Raw genomic sequence first — 23,739 nt, 5'->3', positions numbered from 1 at the left:
AAAGAATAAGTCCTGGGGTCGATTTCTGTGACTAAAAACCCGTTAAAGTGGTGCTCCATATGGTTGCTGTCAAATGACTGAAATAAGTAAATGAATAGAAGAATAAAGAATACTCTAGCCTTATGTTAATCAATGTTTCACGAGTGGAATCTGATTAACAGAAAGTGTGTGTAGAAGCCTGATATATATATATACATGTGTGAAAGGACCTGTGTTTTTACGTTTACCAGCTTTACACAGAGGCATTGCAATAAATTATGAAAATTAGCAGAGGATTCACACTTATAGTTCAAAACTGTTGTTTAACAGTGTAAACTGGTGTTGCATTTCTCTATATATAAAAAACCCCCAGTAATTTACCCTCTCAATAAACAGAGATTGAGAAAATAAGTAGCAGGGTTGTGAGTGACTGTGAAACCATTGAAGGTAGTGCTGCACAATGAAAGGACTTCATAGACTGAAACCAGTAGAAAGGTTAAAAGAACTGCAATGGTGTCAGGGTGTGGTACCATGACTCACTGGCAAAGAATGCATGAGGTAGAAGTAAAGTAAAGGAGATCTGGAAAAAGGTAGTTAGAAAGGACCTTATGAAGATAATAACTAGATTGAGACACATTGTATGTTGTCACCATCTTGTAAATAATATACATCAAATGTTAATATAGAAAAATCTTTGTTAAATGATAATGATGATAAAGATATTTGAAAATAAGGATTATATTAATCTCAAATATCAGATGAAATTTAAAAAAAGATACAAACATTAGATCCAGGCTTAAAACTCATCTAAAAAGGTGCCTATTAATTAGACATAATGCAATATTGCTCTAACATCACCAATGCATATGAGAGAGAGAAAGTGGGAGGTGAAGAAGACATCTGGATACTAAAAACAGTGCAACATTAAATGAGAGTTTTAGTTGCATTTGCACCAGTTTTACACACAGATATGTGTGCAAGGTGGAAGGAAATAGGTCAGTAACCGCAAGGTTAGCTTTATAACTACGCAACACATTGAAAGAGAGGGGGAAAAATCTTGACTTGAGAAAACTGAAACAAATGACATCTTTGTTGACTTAAAGTTGCTTTTACATAAATGAAAAATGAAACACTTCAGTTTCTGTCAGGTGTCCAAAGTATAACACCCAATTCTATTGTTAAAATCACATATAACCAAGAAAATGCAAGAAAATAGGATTGGCTTAAAGCCTCAGAAAGAAATGGAGAAATTGTTTATAGACTTAGCAAAATATATCCATGATGACTGTTTACGATGCTAGACAACTGAATTATTTTAAAAATAAATTTTTCAGTCTAAACAGCATTAATTAATGAGTTAGTATTTCTACCTTCAGACAAGTTTAGTATATTATTTTATCTAGTAGTTGAAGTAGCTGGCATCAGGTACACTCCCATATTTTGTAAACAAGTACATTAAGAAGGAAAGGAATAAAATTATATTCAGTAAATACTTGCAGAGTAGTCTGTGTGACAAATATTACTAAACCATTTGCTAACAAATGGGGACACACACGTGTGTGTGAGTGTGTGTGTGTGTGTGTATATATGTATATATATATATATATATATATATATATATATATATATATATATATATATATATATACTACTACTATCAAATGATGTAAATAAACTACTTAATTCATAGCTGATAACTTGGAGAAGTGCTCAGAACTGTAAATTGATAGGTTAAGTATAATGCTCAGGGCCAGAAGAAATATGTTTAAATACTGTCTGTAGTAAAATGGTTGGTTGTTTTTCTTTTCTTTTACTTCCAAGGTTAACAACCTATTTGATCATTGAAATATGAGGTTGAAATGAGGAGGAAGTTCATTTGAACTACAGTTCTAAAATTATAATTTATAAGTTAATCTAACAAACCATCTGATCTAAAGTTTTTTTGCAAAACATCACCAATGGCGAAATTCATTTTATTATAATATAGTAAATGTTCTGTTAAAGAAATTTGTCTCGTTGTTTATAAAGAACTTCCTCTTTACATGTTAGGGTTTTAAGATGCTGTGAACCAAATTCTGAAATGAAGGTATAACTGGTTTCAATAACATCCAACTCACAAGACAAAAATTCCTTCATATCACAAGACTTCTAGACATTAAAATCTACAGCATAATAACTTATGACTTGAAATTTGTGTACAGTCACAAGTTATTAATCTCAGTGGTTGGATTTGAATACAAAATAGTTGGTGACAAGCACAGAAAATACAATGAAAATAAATAAAACAATCAAAATACAACTGATGTTTTTTATGTGACAAAAGAGCTTATTGTAAACATGAAAAACTGCAAGATTTTAACAAGATGGAAGAAATGGGTTGAAGACTGTGGGTGACTACTATGCAATGCACAGTAACTGCACAATCTGCAAGCAAATATTTTCTGCTGTTATATACGAAATTGTTATGTCGGCATAACTTTTGCAACATTCTAAAAACATAAATAAAAAAAATACTGTCAGTGGTAAAATGCAACTCGTGTCTATATTTTGGTAAGATATCAAATTATCTGATTACGAAGGCTTTGGAATCTTTCTCGTTAGTTAAAGAAAAATGAGCAGGCGCAGGAGTGGCTGTGTGGTAAGTAGCTTGCTTACTAACCACATGGTTCTGGGTTCAGTCCCACTGCGTGGCACTTTGGGCAAGTGTCTTCTACTATAGCCTCGGGCTGACAAAAGCCTTGAGTGGATCAGTAACATTAATCTCGATCACCAAGAAGGGTTTAAAAAAGGTCACAAGTGTTTTTCTGTTTCTTTGAAAAAAATTTTTTCAAACAGTAGCAATCACTATATTTTTTTGACAAAATGGAAAGAACAGCCTGTGAGATAACATTTACTCTTTTACACATTTCAGTCATTTGACTGTGGCCATGCTGGAGTACCACCTTTAGTTGAAGAAACCGACCCCAGGACTTATTCTTTGTAAGCCTAGTACTTATTCTATCAGTCTTTTGAAGAACCGCTAAGTTTTGGGGACATAAACACACCAATATCACCAAATTCACTCACAAGGCTTTGGTTGGCCCAAGGCTATAATAGAAGACATTTGCCCAAGGTGCCATGCAGTGGGACTGAACCCAGAACCATGTGGTTGGGAAGCAAGTTTCTTACCACACAGCCACAACTGCACCTGTTAAGATCAATAGAAGAATTTTGTGATAAAATATGAAAACAGCATGGTCAAACCAGATGTGTGTTAAATCTGGAGCATGATAGGAAAATAAAGAAAAAAATTGTACACTTAAATAGCAACACTGATTTTGTTTTATATTTCGACCGAGATTTGTCAGTAAAAAGAGTGAGGTTACCTGGAATTGAGGAGGCATTATTAACATAAGGATATTAATTGTTAGTTTTACCTGTCTTCTGCTATTAATGTGTTTGAGGGTGTAATCTGGGGGCATTATTCATAGAATAATCTCAGGTCCTTTATAGATATTAAGTATACTGTAAGTTCTAGCTAGTTTGTAGGAAAACTTGAAGTGAAATAATTTGCCCATGACTCAGGACAGGGATAATTACAGAAATAAATGACAAAAGAAAATTTAGAATATGGGATAGCTGAGTTCTAGCTTACAAGTCCACCCACTCTATTATATTGAGATAAAAGTACTTTATTCTACTCGGACAGCTGAAAATAGTGTGTCACTTGCAATTCATACTTTTAATGCATGGCTGCACATTCAGTTCAAAATTTCTAATGCAACGGAAATATAACTGTTTCTTAGGTACAAAGAAAAATTTTGTTGAGAATAGAGTTTGGCTGATTTAACCCGTTAGCAATTAGATTATTGCCCTGCACACGTAAGCGAAAGCAGGATATTGTAGTCGCTTATCTTAGTCTGTGTGTTTGCAAAATTACTGGAAAACAACTTAAACCTTTCGTTACTGTATTTATTTTGAGATGCTCTGGGTTTCTTTCAATTACTTTAAATAGAACAACGAATTTAGTAAAATAACTTGGTTATCATTAAGCTGGTGCCAGGAACATAAATTGTGACTAAGGTTTGGTGGAAGATTTTAATTCAAAACTTATGAAAACAAGACATTTGTACTCAGAGCCAGAGCTGGTTTCAGCCGGGTTGGTAACGAAAGGGCGAAAGGATTTTCACCAAATTTGGCAGAAATATTCATTATTTTCGTTTGATTATCTTCAAAACTGGCAGACAGGTGAATCAAAATGTTTCTTTTCTTTGTTACATACGCATAAACGATAAGCAGAGGAAATAACTCGATGTCGTTTTGTTGAAATATGAATTTGTCAGAGAATATATTTATTAGATTAAATTTTATTTTATCCAGGTTATACATCGCCCACTGATGCCTTTTTTCTTTCAATTATTCAAATGTAATACTTAATGATTCCCATTGTTTTGAATTTAATCATGCATTATTTTGTACCTTTGAGATTTCGATAATGTGGCAGTTTATTTTTAGTGTTGGTTTTGCCATTTTTCCAGACAGTAATCAGGATCGTAAAATCCAATATGTCACTTTTGTGAGATGGTAAAGCAGTTAATTTCAATTAGGTGAAGCAATTATAGAGAAGCATTTTTGTCTTTTGTTGTTAGCCTATTTAAGGAAATGTAATTTAACAACAAAACGCACTCTCATTTCTACCACTTCACCACCCAAACGTTACCACTGCCAACATAGACACACACAAAGCAAAGAAAGTGGTGGGGGAGCACAGATGATTAAAGTTAGCCAGTACTTGTTTGTGTGAGTGAAGGTACATGGCCTAGTGGTAAGGATGTTGCACACCCAATTGCAAGATCACGGTTTCAATTCCCAGACTGGGTAGTGCATTATCTTCTTGAGTAAAATATATTCCATGTTGCTCCAGTACACTCAGCTGTAAATGAGTAATTCTGTGAGACAGACAGACAGACATCCAGTTGAAGGGGAATACTGTGAATTCTGTCACTTCTTTGCCATGGGAACTAGGTAACTAACTCTATGAAGCTGATGTACTTGTTTTGTACTTATTTTACCAATCCTCAGAAATATATATAGATATATATATATGTATATGTATGTGTGTGTGTGTGTGTGTGTGTGTGTGTGTGTGTGTGTGTGTGTGTGTGTATCACTTATAATCTTTGTGTATCTCACTTGACCTAGTTATGAAGAACAGGCACCAAAACCTTTGGAAAAGAGTTACCAAAGATAGACCATCGTCCCATCTAGGGAAAAATCCGTGCCATCTACTTAATCCTTTTAGTAGCCAATTCTGGCCCAAATATTCGACCTGTTTAATGTTCAAACCAGCCAGATCCGGCCTCTCACATTTATCTTAGAATGTCGTTCTAAAAATAAACAATCATTGAAACATTGAAATCTTGAGGCTTTGAGATAATGCATGCCTTGCTGTACTCAAGAAGACCCACACTCTGCAGCAGAAGTGTTAAGACTGGTCCTTCTGGTGGTGGGAAGCATTTGTGGTGGTGCCACATAAAAGTGCTCATGCAGCACCACATAAAAGCACCCATGCAGCGTCCATGTGGCACCATGTAAAAGTACCCAGCACACTCTGTGGAGTGAGTGGCATTAGGAAGGGCATCCAGCCATAGAAACCATGCCAAATCAGACTGGAGTCAGATGGTGCAGCTCCCCAGCTTTGGTCAAACCATCCAACCCATGCCAGCATGGACAACAGACATCAATGATGATGATGATGATACATGCCACAGAGTAATTTTAATGCTAAAGGGTTTTAATTTTCCTGTTTCATTTTACCTAACTGTAGAGAAGAGATACCAAAATACCTGGAAAAAAGCTACCCAAGATAAGTCGTCATCCTGTCTAGAGAAAAATGTGTCATCTACTTAATGCCATGAAACAAAAAAAAAAAACAAAAAAAAAAAGAATAAATAAATTAACAAGAACTAATATGCTGGTTCAATGGAAAACTAGTTGACGCAATCTACCAAAGTGAAAGTAAGAAGCTTTTCCCACTTGACATTTCAGTAGCAGGAAGAACAGCCAACTATAAATATCAGACTTTATACCCACTCAACTCACAATAGCATTTAAAAACAAATGAATGTAAAATATGTATGAAGCAGACAAATACTAGTACCTCCTCTTCTTCTTGCATATGGGGAATAAAGTCTTTGGTAAAGTCATCCAGTGCCATGCGCAGTTTAAGGCCATAGTTAAGCCGATCTTGGTCAGTCTTGGAACATTTGGAAAGTCCGTCTTCAAGGAGTTGAAGCATTTGAGACAGTTTATAATCTTTGTGACAATTGCACACAACATTGTTGGTAATCGACAACTGTTGCATCTTGTGCTGCAGCTTCTGCATTATATATTTGTTTTCAATTGTTTCATGCTCTTTAAATTCGTTGAATGTAGTTCCCAACTGCTTTAGTAGTTGCATCACTTCGCAAGCACTGGAGAAATTAGTCAGAGTTAACTGAAATATAAAATATGAGCCACAGCATAACTTTAAGCATATTTTTCCCAAGCAAAACACAAGCGAAAAGAATCAAAATACCCAAGTGAACCAGATAAGTATGAAATCTTCCCTCAAAATGACAGTAAACAAAGTGATAACAACAGATTTTCCCAAGCTAAATATGGTTGCTAATGAGGAACTTCCTTTATCAGGAATTAATCACAATGAGTACTATTATACTGTTCCATTTCTAAATCCGGTTGCCAATGACAAACCTGCCTGTTCTTAACATGAAACCACTTGTAATGAATGCTATGACATTCCTTTCATTCTAAATCCTGATGTCGACAAACTTTTTGTGCATACTTTCAGGACCTATCACAATGGGTGAGAGATAATACTTCCAAACTAAATCACAATAATAATAATAATAATAAATCCATTTGAAAGAAGAACTTTGAAATATAAGAAAAAATAATAAATTATTAGGGTTCATATTTTTATAATTTTCATATTTTATCATGGCATTTGATAATTCAGTTTTAGAATTTAATTATTGCTACAGGGAGGAGAAAGAGAGGAAAGAAGAAAAAAAAGAAAGCTATAGACAATGAGTAAAATGCAAAATTACTGACTAACAAGTTCAATCTTAGCTGCCAAGCATCGAGTTCTTCCTTTCGGCCAGTGGTTCTCGATTAAGTTCACATGACCCCGGGGAGGTCCACCGGGGATTTTTTTTTGGGGGGGGGGGGGGGTCCATACAAGCACGACAGTAAATTGGGGGTTCACAGTAGTATTTTAGGGGTTAAAGAAAAAACTTTGCTCTAGATGTATTTATTGTAAGAAACGGTTAAGTTTCTTTCTCTATTGCTTAACATGATTCCAACATATTTCCAGCCACTGAAATATGTTTTCTCAGAGAGAGTGTTATTGCAAACCTAAAGAAGGGAATGTGATGAACAAAATAGGAATTTTGAAAGAAGTATCCATCAAACTAGTTTTTAAACATGGACTGGTTACGGGGGGAGGGGTCCGCCAGAGTAAAAATAGTAATCTAAGGAGTCCATTGGTTAAACATTCTGCCAGCTTACAACCTTCTTACAGAAAATATAGAAAAAGATTTTTTTTTTTTAAACTGTATACTATCATATTGAAAGAGAAATCTATTTTAAAATTGTGAAAATTGTTTACCAAGATAAAAGCAAGATTTATACCCAGGGAAACTCACACAATCACAAAAAAAAAAGAAAAAAGAAAAAAAAAAGTGGGAGTAAGAACTTAAATATTTATTTCAAAGCCTGTTTGCATAAATTTATTATTCCAAACACAATGTATTACTTGTAACAAAGCTAGAGTTATTTTTTATTGCCTTAAAAACTTCACATGCATTTCAGTAAACTACAAGAGGGCATTCCTTGCCACGACAATCCAGACAATGTATTTTTGATATAACATGAATCATCATCATTTAACATCGGCTTTTCCATGCTTGCATGGGTTGGACGGAATTTGTCAAGGTGATTTTCTAAAACCAGATGCCTTTCCTGCATTTTCGGCACAATCCTAACCCTAAACACTGGGTGTGCATTTTCTTTACCTTCGTCCCAACTCCTACCTATTTCCAAGTAAGGTCATATTTCCCATGACCAGACATGTTTTCATGGAAGATTGGAAATATACATATACACCATATATATGTAAAAAGCACCATCTGAACGTGGTCGATGCTAGTGCCCCTAGGCCAAAACCCCCATGAAAATTCATATATTTTTGCTGTTGATGAAATTTTAACCATAGATATTAGACACAAATGAAGTAATATTTCTAAAATTTCAACTTCTTAGGAATTAGTAAGACCCCCCTTAATGAGGGCTTAACAATTCAACTTCTCTGATTGACTTTAAGACCCACCACCACCACCACAATAGGGGCTTTAACTCCCACATTTTAGAGCTCCATGTGCTCCATTTTTCAGGAGCAAAAACCTTTGAATAGGTTTCATAAGATTTGGATTTTGGAATCTGGGCATAAAGATGAGTAGTATGGGATAAATATGTCATGATTAGAATTTTTGTTAGGGTGTGTAAAGAGGGAAAGAGCCCTCATTAAAATTCTTAATCTGCAATTTTGATGAAATTTGAATCATATCTATCTATTCCAGTTCATTAGAGAAAATATAAAAGAAAAGTCTCGTTCTTCAATTCCATGTGACACGGGCAAAACCGGGTATCTCTGCTAGTATATATATATATATATATCATCATCATCATCATTTAATGTCCATTTACCATGCTGGCATGGGTTGGACAGTTTGACAGGAGCTGGCTAGTCCAGACTCCAATTGTCTGTTGTGGCATGGTTTCTATGGTTGGATGCCTTTCCTAATGCCAACCATTTTACAGAGTATGCTGGGTGCTTTCTACATGCCACCAGCATAGGTTTGTGTGTCCTCAAGCCAAGATATCTTTGGTGACACTGCCCCCTACAACAAGGCACTGGTATTGAGTGGGTTTAAGGACCGCATCTCCTATATGTCAGGCCCTAACACCCAGAAAAAGAAGTGCTGCAGAAATGTCATTTGATTTGCCTCACCCTTCTCACTCAACGTCAAGACTTGTGTGGGAAGAATTTTCCTTAGATTAATAGATAAGCATTTCACACACACACATAGATACAGGCATTGACCAAGAAGTAAATTGCTTAACCACACAGCTATACGTGCACCAACAAATTTTTATGATTCTAAACCACAAAATTTAATCCCAACTTCATCAGCCTCTTGGTCGTTATTTTACATTCTTTGCAATTAATTTCAGCCACTTTGTCGAGAAAACAACTAATCCAGCTTGATTTTTGTCAAAGGAATGACATGCATTACGCAAACAGTTTCTCTGAGGTATTTTATCAGCAGATAACATCTAGGTCTTCAACCATACAATACAGCAGTTATGATTGGTTAATTGCTTTATTGAGGTCATTGCACTCCTGTAACAATGCTGCTGATTGGCTAAATGTTTGGCTTCGACTAAAATGCACAAAGCAATGCAAGAATAAAAAAAAAATTTTTTCCAGGTCAACGTGCAACTTTTATCATTGGGACCAATTAGTCTGATAAACAACCAAGTATGAATTTAGTTATTGTGAGTGCAATTGCATTTAACAACTTGGCTGTATAGTTGCTCGCTGATAAACTTTTGCAAAGACAAAGCTACTAAGATGCAAAGTTCATGCAATATACCTCAGACAGGGGGCGGAGAGGGAAAAGACACAAAATGTAGGACCAAGGTGAACTCTAGTCTGAGGACATCTTTGTCAATAGAAAGCAAGCAATTCCATTTGCAGCTAAGTAATTGAAACCTAGCATAAAGTGATGTAAATTAAGTGAAATAGGGGACAACAAGAAAGTGAGAATCAATCTGTATGTAGACTCTGATCACAAGACTTTCGGTCTGGCACAGCCCATTGTAAACATGGAAGATGATACACACAAACAATATCATGTATATATATTTATATATATGTAAATGGGTGGTGTGCACGGTGGAGGTAAAGAATACGCACACCACCCATTTTCGGTGTAACCCTAAACACTGGGAGTGTGTATTCTTTACCTTCGCCTTGCACACCACCCATTTTTGGTGTAACCCTACCTTAAACCCTGAGTGTGCGTATTCTTTATGTTTGCACACACACACACAGATATATATATGTTAAAATGGGGGCTAATGCAGTTTCGGACCTCTCCTTGAAAAATGCATTTTAAAAAAAAAAACTTTTTTCAGATTCCTACATTTTAGATGTCGAAGATTGTGAATATGTAAAAAAAAATGTTTTTTAATTTCACCCTTTCCTCTCCCATTTAAATTTTTGATTTTGTTTACCTTAAAGAGATTGTAGTGAATTGACGAACATATGCAAATCGAAATTAAATACAGACTACAACATTAAAGTGAAAAGAATATGCGTTTTACTTGTTTGCCTTAAATAATCTAATGTAAATTAAACATACACCATTCTATGAGAAACAATGTTTAATAATTTGTTATAAGTTTAATAAAGGGCTCAAATTTCACCCCCTCCCCCTAATTTTAAATTTTGAACATTTTTCATCCATTTATTTATTTATCTGTCTATCTATTTATCCCAGTCCATTTATTCATAAACTATATTGGTCAACTAAATGTGGTGGTCCTATAGAAGACGGTGTTACTGTTGTTTTTAGCCCCAGGAAGACATTCATATCTATCTATCTCTTTAAACACATATCTATATGCTTATTGAATTTAAAATTTTGAAAACGTGGTTTCTTGCATATACGAAATCTCCGTCATCTAAAACATAAGGGGAAAAAATTTCGAAAAAGTTCAAAATTTTGTGTTTTTTTTTTTACATATTCGTAATCTCCGACATCTAAAACGTAGGAATCCGAAAAGATTTTTTTTTTAAATGCATTTTTCAAGGAGAAGAGCGAAACTGCATTAGCCCCCCAAAATGACAGAAGGATGACAAAGGAACAAACAGAAAATTGAAACCCAAGACGTGAACATCTCGTCAGTTGTCATCCAAAAATCATGACAATTTCACGCCTTTAACGATAATATTGTTCATGTTGGTGGCATCAACAGCAAAAAGCTGCTAGGAATAATGAGCGAACGTAAAGGACGGCAATGAAAACAAACACCACACAAGTAGTTGGTACGAATGTAAATTTACAAATAGCATTACAAGATGTGTGTGTATATGTGAGTGAACAAATAAATGGAAGCAGCACTCAACACATAATTGGAGTTGTATTTATTGAGTAACAGGTTGATTTGGCTCATGTTACTGAAAGCTCCGTGGACATAGAAGAAAAACAACACAACCAGCTCTTTGGACATTCCGAAGCAAATGTACGTGTTAATAAAAACGAGTTGGTCCCGAGCAAAGGAGATGGCGCCAATACAGTCTGGTCTGTATAAAAACTACGTAGTTTTGGTGAAAGGGAAGGGTGTTGGGCAGTAACAAGGGTTTTTGCGTCCATGAAGTGCTAAGAAGCTGCGAAAATTGTGGGGAGGCCAAAAGGGTTGAAAAGGCGAAAATTGGAGAATGGTTGATGTCATGAATGTGAGATCTGAGAAGTGACCCAGGAAGGATGTTAGTGTGTCAAGGTAGTTGTGAGATTAATAAAACAGTTGCCTATGGAGACAGGGTTGTTAGGATTATGAATTTTTGAGAAGCAGCAGATTGTAAGCAAAGAGATTAGAAGTTTGTTAGTAGACGTGGTGGAGATAAGCTGGTATGTAGTAATAAACACGAGTTTTAAGTTGCAGTGGATGAAGTCGTTGGGTAGTTTTATTGTAGAAGTTCTCCAAGTTTATGACTACGCGACTGATGAACGAATAGAAATAAAAAACAGCAGTTAAAAAATATAAAAATGACTAAGTAAAAAACATTTAAGTGCGGAATTTGGGATAGAATTGGCAGGAGCTTAGTTGTGTAATCAGTCACAATCACCTGTAATTGGTTCGTATATAAGAACTCCATATGCACATATACCTGTCGTCCCTAAAGTTATGTTCTGAAGTATAGCATCGCTATTTCCAAATTCTGTTGTTTTTATTTTGATAACCTCAAAATGTCATATTCTGGCTAGTGTATCGAACATGCACTTAACAACAACCTCTGGCATATTGCATCATACCAGTAAGTAGTTAGTATTGATGCAGATTTGAGAAAATACTTCGAAATACAGATAAGCTACTTTATTTTACGTAACAAAGTACAATCACGTAAAAGCCATGCGTAGATACGAGTTACGTGAGCACTTTATCAAAACATCGTCATTGCTCAAGTTTGAATGTTATAAAGGAAAATACGTAATTTAATGTTTCAAAGTGATTTCTTATTTGTTGTACCAGAATGTCAAAATTTCATATTTCAATTCCAAAGATTTTATTATTAAGACATTAAATTTATAAAAGTAAACAGAAAATATTTTGGAAGTCTCTTCTTTAAGTCTTTTTTTTTTGTTTTCTTTAATCAAAAAGTCGAAGTTTTAAAAAACTGTATTAAGAAATTAGTAGAGGTATCCAATAATATATAAATTTATCAGTAAAAAGCTTTTACAGAACGATTTTAACGATTTCTGCGAATTAAAAATAATTCGAAATAACAAAAATAATGAAGCGATGGTCGCTGATTTAACATAGCAGTGTGTGAACACCCTTTAGATTTGGGCTTCTTTACTACGTCCTTAAATAAACGAGATGTTAAATGAGCTTTCTTACCATTTCACAGTATTGTTGTACAAGTGCCTTCATCCTGCTATGAGGCACTGTAAAGACATCCAATTCGTAAGGATACTTCGGCGCCATTTTCCTGCGTGCAATGTCAACCGAGTTTAAATCGCGCGAGATCTACTTTCGCAAGCTGGAGTTATCTCCCTTACCCAAAAATTGCGACGTACTTTTTGGGGGCGGTGCTAAGGTCGCTGTTGTCACTAGTAACAACAATAAACTGCATGGATTAAGTCAAACATCATGAGAGTTGTTTGAAGAGGCACTGAAATGTGCAACTTGAAATTAATGTAGGGGTAGATCTTATTACAAATAACCATTTATATTTAGATGATTGAATAATTGCCATATTAAAAGACATGTATGTACATGTAAATATATAAAGATATATCAAATATATGAATAAACAATTTATAGTTGGTTGTTATACAAGATTAAAATATTAAGGAAAACATCCCTTGGCTTTAATCAAAATTTCAGTGTGTTTGGGCATACTAAAAAGTAAGGAGAAATAACAGGAAAATATCTATTATTTTTTAAGATGGCTCGAACCAATTTTGCAAATATCAAATTTTGGGAAGACAGTATTGCAAAGGAACAAACTTTACGTCTCGCTTGGCATCGAAAAAGACGACAGGATGAGCTAACGAAAGTGAAAGAAACAGAAAAATGCCAAGCAAGTGATATGCTTCGCAAAAAACTTATGTTCGCTACTGGTGATCCGAATTTAGAAAAGAAGACAGAAGAAGCAGTTGCCAAAAAAGCCGAGACAAAACCACAGGAAGAAACTCCGGAATTAGAAACAAAACAATTTGAATTAATGTTACCAATCGATAAAGAAACAAAAGATATTTTGTATGATGGGGTGTCGAGAGACGGTAAAGGGCGTGCAAAATATCTGAAGCAAAGGTATATTGAAAATCCAGAGGACAAATTTATTTTTCCTCCAACGTCAGGTATGGAATATGGTTGGAACATTGCAGAACTCTCCAAAAGTTTTAATATCAACAAATCATTACATGGACACAGGTGTATATTAAGGGATACCTTTTATCGGAAGAATGGCATTCCGATGTCATACGATTCCTGACTTAAGAAATTGCGCAAAAGAATTTTTTTTCTTAGGGGTATATTTTTCTATAAATCCGTGAGAGTGACGTTCCATCTACATTCCTGTTTCCAAATTTCAATACCAATCCTACGACAATACTTAATCATCTAAAAGGAGTTTTAGAATAAAAAATGAACATTTGCTATACTTTATTAAAGTTTCAAAAGAAGGATAATGGCTTTGCTTAATAGGTTTTTGCGTAGCTATAACATTTTCACTGGAAAAGTCCACGAATTGGAAATTTAGCGGTATTTCGTCTATCTTTACGTTCTGAGTTCAAATTCCGCCGAGGTCGATTTTGCCTTTCATCCTTTCGGGGTCGATAAATTAAGTACCAGTTGCGTTCTGGGGTCGATCTAATCGACCCCCCCCCCAAAAAAAAATTCGGGGTTCGTGCCTAGAGTAGAAAAGAATCGTTAGCACGCCGGGCAAAATGTTTGTTACTATTTCTTCTGGTTTTACGTTCCGAGTTCAGATTTCGCCGAGGTCAACTTTTCCATTCATCTTTTCGAGGTCGACAAAATAAGTACCAGGAAATCGATGTAATCGATTAGTTCATACCTAAAAGAAAATTTCAGGCTTTGTGCCTGAACTAGAAAAAAATTATGGAACAAACAAACAAGAGTGGGGAGAGTAAACTAAACACAGGTTTAATAACATTAGTTCCGAGTTTAATTACTAATAATAAGTTTAATTATTCAAAATTTGCTAATTAACAATAATTACATGTGGCTTTCGCATGATGACAACGGTTAATAACCTTGAAACCCAAAACTAGAAAGTAATTTAATCTGTAAACAATTCCAATTTTCTGTGCCAAGCATTGTTGATCTCTGGCATTTACTCAGTGATTGTCTTTTAAGAGTAAAGACCTCCTTCGGTCATGAATGACCATGGGAGTGCGCCTACAAAGTTACCCTGCGAGGCAAGGTTGTTTATGGAAGACCAGCAGTCGCCAATGCATACCAATCTCCCTTCTCCACACCACTGATGTTATACAATGGAAAAGCAAAGGCTGATACAACTTGGCACCAGTGATGTTGCAACTCATTTCTACAGTTGAGTGAACTGGAGCAACGTGAAATAAAAGTGTCTTGCTCAAGAACACAACACACAGCCCGATCTGGGAATCGAACTCACTACTTCAGGACTGTGAGCCACGCGCCTTCACTATCTCTTACTATTTCTTTAAGTACAGTGACGTTTATGCCAGGCGATGATGAAGTCATAATAAAACCGAAACGAGATCAGAGTTATCTCCCGTGCATGCGATTTTTTTTTCTTTTCTTTGCCATGTAATTATTTTGAATGAACATACTTTATACTCCCTGTATTAAATACATAAACAAGAACGATACCATTGCGCGCTATCTTGGGCAAGTGTCCTCTAAAATCGTCTCAAGTTGCTCAATATATTGTAAATGGGGTTAGGTAGCTAGAATCAATAAGGCATTCCCCTGCACACATGCATGTATGTACGTTTCTCTTCTGTTTTTAATTATTTGGAGACCTCCTGTAAGGAGGGGACTGATTTCTAACAAAGATATAAAGCCCCGTTGATAGTAAAAACATTGTCATGCATGCATGCACGTATGAAGAAATGAAATCTTAATTGACAAAACCTTTATACAACACCTTTGCCAGTCCCTTTGTCGTCATATTAGGTTTGTGACAAGCATTGCAAAATGACTGCACGTTTTATGTAAGAGTATCCTTCTCCTAGAAGAGCTGTTTTCCCAATGGCTTTGTCAAAAATAAGGGGAGTCACTTCTACCCCTGGGAAATCTATTTAACCCAAGGGTGGGGAACCCCCACACGGAGGCGCAACTGCGGCCGCAGGCTGGTATACTCGTTTGTACAAAATATAGTCAATTTTTCAATGTCTCTTTGCGACATAGGTCGCGTTCCCACTTCGACTTAAAACGGTTAGACTTGAACAGATAATAGTCCGGCAATTCCCAATTGAATGGAAATTTTGTTTTCTCTATAAAACACATATTGCTAGGTTTGTATCACCCCCTTGAGACCCAACTACACTCTAGCTGAAAAATATAGACTACCTCAAGTAATATAAACGTCCTAAATTCAGTGGTGGCGTTCATGAAGATGTTAGGTGTTAATTTAATGTGTTAAACTCTTTATTAATGTATATCGAATTATACATAGATATATACAAAATTTACACAGATTGTGATTCGCCCGCGAACTTTTTTTTCTGGAAATTTTTGCCCGCCGCATTAAAAAATTTCCCCACCCCTGTTCTAGATCAATCATGGACAAACTGTGACCCGCAGGACTTTCTGAATGCACGCCTAACAAAACATTACGTTGACCTTTTTAGTAGTACGACCATTTGATAATGAACCGTGTCTTTTTTTTTTCACATCCATCTCTTTCTGGTTGCAGCTTTTGATTGACCTGCAATTAACAATCAGCTGGATATGAGTGCTGTTTAACCGGTAAAGCAGTTTTAAGCTTTCACTTTTGGGGAACCCCTGAAACAAAAAAGGTACCAGAATATATTAAAAAAATATCCGAAGACTGCCCTGTAAAAAACAAGGGGGGGGGGGGAATCGACCTTTTGTATAATTTAACTTCCCTGTTTTCCTCGAATGAAACTAAATAGTTTCGTTCTCTAATTTTCCCTTTGAAGGTCAATCAATTTAAACAGAATGAAATAGAAAGTTAACACAAACAGACAGACATACTATCACGTACACACACACACCATCGTGTACACACGCACACCCATATTTCGTTACATTAGGAGGTGATCTTTTAGTTTATATCCATGCTTTCAGTTCGTCAGCCAACAGCTATTAACGATTAGCGAATTACGCGCGCACATATTCATATCATCATTTAACGTTCATGTTCCATGCTGGCATGGGTTAGACGGTTCGACAGGATCCAATGAGCCTAAAAACTACATCGTGCTCTAGTTTCTGCTTTGACATAATTTCCACAACTGGATGCTCTACCTACAGCCAACCGCTTTACAGTAGTGGGTACCCCCCCCCCTTATTTTGTGTCACAAGCATTAGTGAGGCCAATACACGCACAATATATATATATGTAGGTTATGAGAGGTAATGGTGTCAATAAGACCCAAAGGTGTCAATTAAGTGCTATGGACAGACTATAGTTAAGCTCCAGCCTAAAAAATGGATCTACAGATGCAATATCCCTGCATATCTCACGTTTATTTTCATTCCTCTACTTCACTCTCCATTTCTTATCTAAAATAACTATTGCTTAACCATTTTCTCACACCGTCTCCGATGAAGGGATACCTGAGGCTTTATATAGCTATGGTGCGACCTCACCTGGAATTTGCATCACCGGTCTGGAACCCCTATCTTGCCCAGGATATTAATCGTCTGGAAACCGTTCAGCGACGTGTAACCAAGAGAATACCCTCCATCAGGCATTTGCCATATTCTGAACGCCTTACTTCCCTGGGTATGGATACATTGAAACTCTGACGTCTGGCAGCAGACTTGGTAGACGCCCATAAAATTATTAACCATCTTACTAACAATAACTCTGAGCACCTTTTCAGACTCCACCTGTCTAACACCCGTGGACATGTTTACAAAGTCAGAAAACAGCACAGCTCCCATGACTTTCGGAAACACTTTTTCACACTAAGAGTTGCTGAAGAATGGAACAAACTGCCAGCATCAGTTGTTAGTTGTCGGAGCACTGCATCCTTCAAAACTTCCATTCTTCCTGAGATTCGCCAACACTACACCTGATTTTCTCCCTTCCATACACACGCAAGCATGTATCTGACTCATACACTGTTCACTTTCCAGACATTTGTACAATACTGCATATGCTTTATACGCAATTTTGACAAGTTGTAGTGCACCTGAGCACTGTATACAATAATTTCATTATTATTATTATTATTATTATTATTATTATTATTATTATTATTATTATAAAATATCCCGGAAACAGCTGAAAGACCTTCTATTTATAAATGTTCTAAAATCTTTCACAGCCTTGGATTTTTATCTCATTCTGAAAATTTATATATATATATAGGGGAATATGTTAAATAAAATCATAATTAACTGATCCACCTGTATTTTCTTTTACCCAGCACCAGGAACTTTTCAGCCTCCCCTCTTGTCATACATACACACACACACATGTACAGGTGTGTATGTGTTTCTTCATCGGTCGCCAATTAGTGATAGCTGTTGACCGACAAGGTGGAATCGGAAACCTAAACTAAAAAATTACCCCGCTAATGTAATAAAATTAAACCTTAATACTTAAAATATTTACAAAACACATGTAAATAGCTTCGTACATTACTTGAACAGGTAACTTAGCAAAAAAATGTACGCATTTAAAACGAAAGGAGTTAATGAAAATATTAGGAGCATTTAAAAACGTAGTCTTTTCCTGAGATATACATACATAAATAACTAAAGTTTAAAATGTTGATGGAAGTTTAAGTTAGTAAATTCACGAACCAACGAGGTAGTCTCTTACCTGGTTCATCGCAACATCGTTTCTGAGAAAGTGTTGGTGGAAATAATATTTATATAATAAACAACTGATATTTTACTTGGAAAAAGTGCCAGCAAAATTGAAAACTTGTAGTTTCGTTTTATTTTCGTTTAGTTGTATGGGTGTTTTTATCGTAGGATACAATTACTTAGGAAGACTTATAACTTCTTTCGCACAAGAACACACTGCCTTCAAGTTGTAATATGAAACTATGGAATTAAACGGAAAAGATAATCGCCAATGAAAATCGGCGATTAAATGAAAGAGAAATAATTTGAACTTGGAAAACTGAAAGCGCATATTTTAAATCTTACTAGTTGCTGGTATTACGCAAAAACATTCCAGGAAAGGGGTTAGTGTTAGAAAGGTAATCCAGCCAGAATCTGTCAAACCGTCCAGCCCATACCAGCATTAGAAAACATGTTACATTATAATGATGATGACGACGGCATATGTATGTGTATATGAATGTATGTGTGTGTGTATGGGTGTATAAGTGTGCGCGCGTGTGCATATATATTTAGGGTGCGGCAGAAAGGTTGCCCTGATTTCAAAGGTTAATAAAAAAAACAACAAACACATGAAGATACAAGGAAAAACGAAGCTCTCCACTCCAGGCCATGGTGGGTACTACCTGAAACAGAAAAATAAAATGGCATTTAATGAACTTCATAGAAATGCGAAGTGTTTTCATGCATCTTCATGTGTTTATTTTTTATTAACCTTTGAAATCGGGGCAACTTATATATATATATATATATATATATATATATATATATATATATATATATATATATATATATATATATATATATATAAAGTCAGTAAATAGTGGGGTTGTGTTAACCGCACGTGGAGAAATAATAGGAAAATGAAAAATAATAATAAGGCAGAATGCTAAACTGGAAGCATATTTTAATAAAGATTTCTAACCGGCTTTCATTGCATAGCAAATTTTCAAGAAGAGGGAGAATGAAAATGTTTTTTACAAAGAAGTACAAAATGAAGAAAATAATAAATAAAAAAAATAATATATAAAAAAATAAATATACCAATACATTATATTGTCTTTGAGCTTTTGAAGTTCAATGGTAATTCATGTATATAATGGTTGGAAAAATAAGGATGCATGAGAATTGAGAATTGTGTTGGGTTTAAAAAAAAGGAGCTAAAAGTTTGTGTTAAGCAGGAAATGTGGTGTCAAAACAGGAAGTGTGTGTAAGGGGAGACAAATCTCCAACTAAATAGATTTGTCTCCCCTTGGAAAACGTTTCCCTTCATCCTGAGTGTCAAACTAATACATCTGCGAGTTGTTCCATCACCAATCTTCGTCTTTTGTTTTCTGTAAATTTGGACTATATATATATATATATATATATATATATATATGATAATGATATTAAGTTGCTGTTAAAACTACATTTTTTTATAATACTGATATAGCAAATCAATTTCTTGATATTATTTTAACATTACAATTCCGTATTCTTGAAGCTTCTTGCACAAACAATGATAGTATGATCCAGTTGTGTATCTGGGTCATACTTGACTAACTGAGCAAAAAGCTGACAAACTGCAATCAAATTCATGCAGATATCTTAGAATGTGCATGATTCACTTAACTATTTTTTGCCTTCATTTTTTCATATATTCTTATATATCACCTTCTTCTTGCATTTTCCTTCTCCTTATCACATTGCTAATTTTTTCACCTCTTTTCCTTTTTCCTGTTGATTTAACAATTTCCACCTGTTTCAGTTATGTTTTATTACGCATTTTTCTATCGTCATTTATTTTCTGTTTCTCTCTTTCTCTGATTTTCCTAATGGTAATATTGGTGGAATTTGAGGGGAAATAACTCATTTGTACCACTTAAAGAAGGAAGACATATTAGTTTTATCTTTTATCTTTTACTCGCTTCAGTCGTCAGAAGAGTGTGGCCATGCTGGAACACCACCTTGAAGGATATTTAGTTGAACGAATTGACCCTAGTACTTATTTTATTTTTTTCAGGCTGGTAGTTATTCTATCGTTCTTTTTCGTCAAATTGCTAAGTAATGGGAACGTAAATACACCAATACCAGTTGTCAGGTGGTGGTGGTGGTGGTGGTGGTGATGGTGGTGGTGGAGACAAACACACACACACATGCGCGAAGGGCTTCTTTCAGTTTCCATCCGCAATGGGGACGTAAATGCACCAACACCAATTGTCAGGTGGTGATGGTGGTGGTAGTAGAGGGGACACACACACGAAGGGCTTCTTTCAGTTTCCATCCACCAAATCCACTCACAAGGTTTTGGTTGGCCTGAGGCTTTAGTAGAAGACACTTGCCCAAGGTGCCACACAGTGGGACTGAATCAGGAACTATGTAATTGGGAAGCAAGCTTCTTATCACACAGTCACACCTACGCCTATAACCACATCTGTGACTATTATGAAGTTTTGAAAATATATTTTCAGAATATGATTGAACGAAGAAAGATAGTTCTGGTGAAATACATTTCTAAACAAAAACTGTTAGTAACTACAATGAATTATCAGTAATATATATTATTTTATCATCAGTGAGCCTGGCTTAGTAACATGAACCATGTGTCACTTCAGAACTTTTAATTCAAAGTTCTGTGGATCTTCCTCTTCAACTGGCACCCCTGCTCTTTCTTGTTTTTTCCTTGTTCTTTTTCTGCTAGAATGTTTTTTTTTTTAATGATTTTGTCCTAAACAAAGTTTGAGGCCACTGTAGCGTAAGGGACTTTAAAGAAGGAAAAGAAGGGGGCCTACAAATTCAAAAATTATCAGCTGACAGAAAGTCTAAAGGACAGAATATCATAGACCAGAGGAAAACAAAAAGATGGTTGTAAGTTCCAGAGAGCAGCAGTTCAAGGAAAGAAGCTATTGGAATAAAAGATCTATGACTAGTTTTTATGTCCTAGTGTTAGATATATAATTTAACGAAGCAGGGGGGAGGGTAGGTGGAAGCACAATACAATCACTATTACATGAGACTTAATGCTCTCAATCAACGGCTCACAGTGAACTGCTTGCCAATCACTCACAATTCTTTATTTTACAACAATGAGTCAGTCCACTTTTAGTCACTTTGTGAGTGGTTGGAATCCTTCCACAACACTGGCAGAGATAAATTTTTCAACACTTATTTCTTCTTAGTAGTCTACAATGAAATGCAAAGAAACTTTTTGACACTTAACAGTAGACACCCATTAGTAAAAGAGATAAATGAAATACACATTTAACAGTTTTGTGTGTTAATACAGGGCAAAAATTACTCCACTACAATGAAATTATTTCAGTTTCAACACCATCCCTTGGTTCAAATTATTTAACAAACGGCAATCTCATCAATTTTCAAGGTGTTGCCTACTTTCTGCAAGAGTGAAATTCTCAGGGGACTGGATTGGTGCCCTGCCTGTTGCCAACATTGGTGATTTACTCAGTCTGGATGAGCTCTGTATCTTCACTACACTCAGAGTGGGAGCTGACATCTGTAGAGGACTGAGATGTTGCTGTGGAAGGTCCCTTGATGCCACAGGTTTTCAGTCTGTCTGCTGCCTAAATGCTGGTCATTTCACTCGTCACATCAAGCTAAACTTAATCATTAAGCAAGCCCTGGCTTGGGTTAACATGCCCTCAGTTCTGGAGCCAGCAAGATTATCCAGAGGTGATGGTAAGAGATCAGATGGTCTTACCCTTTGTCTCTGGGTAAGAGATAGATGCCTCATCTGAGACATCACAGTCTGTGGCTCCTTTGCTCCCTCCCACATCCTGGATGCTGCAGTAAATGGGAGGGTCACTGCTTCTGTAACTGAAAGAAACAAAATCCTTAAGTATCAGGACTTGTCAGTGAAACATTTCTTCCAGCCTGTGGTGTTTGTCATGTTTAGAGGGGCTGGGCCACTAATGGTGGAGTTCTTGACATCATTGGAGGCTCACCTTACCGAGACATCAGCTGATGTCATTAGGGGTGTTTGGCTGTTCCAATGCCTTAGCCTTGCCATTACCTGCAACAATACTGTGAGTGTGTTGGCTTGCTTCAGTAGGTTCCCTAGAATCTTGTGGAGCGCAACTAACTGAGACACTTGGTGTTGAATTGATGTTTTTTCCCTTTCTTCCTCCTTTTCTTTTTTTCTCTCTTTCTTCGCTCATGTTTGTGCTTTCTTCAGTTTTGAATTTGTTTTATAATGTGGTTTTGTATTATATATGTATCATACACATACGTGTTGTATATATGTAGTTATTATCTCTGTTGGTTATAAAAGCTTTTCATTTGTCCATTGTAAATATAAAAGTACAGCTATGAAATTCTCCAAATTGGTTTTTCTCTTTCTAAGTGGACAGGTTGTTGTTGGTAATAGTCTGACATAGCAGGGCGTGACCGCGTGGAGGCTCAACGGTGTCTATGTAGTTCGCATCTATTGTGACCCTCACTGAAACCTGCAGGTAAACATGAATAGATTAGGGAACACGTACTCGGATTCTCACACTGCACCCTATGATAAATTATTACATTCCGGGGTCCTTAACTAAACAGAGGTATCATATATCTAAATCGCTAGATCTGTGGATCGCATATTAATCGTAGATTAACTAATGATTGCCATCGTACTGTGAAGTTTACCCGATAAGGTTTGACCAGAACCTCACACAAAAGGAAGGGGGGGGGGAGATTTATCAGAATTTATAAAATGCATTGAAAGAAAGTTTTAAACATATTTAGTTTCTAATGTTGCACATAAAGAAATAATTTCATTTAACTTATTTATTTAATCTGCTGGAAGCTTCGATAAATTATTTCCTCGGCATATCAAATTCTAAGCAAGAAATATAATCCTCGATTCTAAATCAATAGAAATCAACAGCTTTTCATATAGTTTCCTAGCAGTTTCATTTAGCAAATGTAAACATTTACATATAATTTGAGGTGTGATTAATAAATGGAAACGGTATAAAAATTTTAATATGTCAATATTTATTGATGAAATTTCGAAACAGGGAAAGTAAGAGAGGTAGGGGGTTAAACGGTCATATATAAAACAAGAGACGTATTTCAAGACACCGTAAACATCAAAATAACACGGTTTATTTCTCTAACACAAACATTTTTGTATTGCTAATTGTTTGATATTTGATCAAACCTTTACTATTACAGCCACAATTCGAGATGGATTTTATGACAGATCAGTATCATCCTTATCTACATCAACGAAATCCCATAGGATACGGCTCTCAGTATGGCCGCTCGGATTTTTATGAAGATTTTGGTAGCGAACCAGAAGAAAACACTTTTTCGATCGACGAAGAAAGCAACCCCAATGCTTTTGCAGATTACGACATGAATGAAGATATGGGCCAAAATGAATTTGATACG

The 23,739-nt window shown here is 35.7% G+C and overlaps 2 protein-coding genes across 4 annotated transcripts in view; one reads left to right on the top strand and one right to left on the bottom strand.

The window, feature by feature from the left end:
- LOC106874883 (F-box/LRR-repeat protein 5) overlaps positions 1 to 12,864 on the bottom strand; it is a 44,504-nt gene extending 31,640 nt beyond the window's left edge. Inside the window, exons 1-2 of one of the 3 annotated variants that reach the window (XM_014922792.3) lie at positions 12,706 to 12,864; positions 6,119 to 6,454 (exon numbers count right to left, since the gene is read on the bottom strand). In XM_014922792.3, the coding sequence (XP_014778278.1) occupies positions 6,119 to 6,454; positions 12,706 to 12,792 (423 nt within the window). In that variant the 5' untranslated portion in view covers positions 12,793 to 12,864. Of the gene's footprint in view, positions 1 to 3,395; positions 3,546 to 6,118; positions 6,455 to 12,705 lie in introns of those variants that run through there. The other 2 variants (XM_052971465.2, XM_052971466.2) reach the window with 2 other exon arrangements.
- A 62-nt stretch (positions 12,865 to 12,926) lies between these two features.
- On the top strand, positions 12,927 to 15,090 carry LOC106874884 (protein SPMIP1). The gene has a single exon (XM_014922793.3). It carries the CDS (start codon positions 13,256 to 13,258, stop codon positions 13,802 to 13,804), a length of 549 nt encoding a protein of 182 aa, XP_014778279.1. The 5' UTR covers positions 12,927 to 13,255; the 3' UTR covers positions 13,805 to 15,090.
- The last annotated feature ends 8,649 nt before the right edge of the window (positions 15,091 to 23,739 follow it).

The sequence above is a fragment of the Octopus bimaculoides genome, chromosome 11, assembly GCF_046866305.1.
Source record: "Octopus bimaculoides isolate indiv1 chromosome 11, ASM4686630v1, whole genome shotgun sequence".
Taxonomy (NCBI): domain Eukaryota; kingdom Metazoa; phylum Mollusca; class Cephalopoda; order Octopoda; family Octopodidae; genus Octopus; species Octopus bimaculoides.
This window is presented reverse-complemented; position numbering and strand designations above follow the sequence as displayed.

What these genes read in the sequence shown, in the direction of transcription:
- LOC106874884 (XM_014922793.3), top strand. Translation starts at nt 13,256, where the DNA reads ATGGCTCGAACCAATTTTGCAAATATCAAATTTTGGGAAGACAGTATT.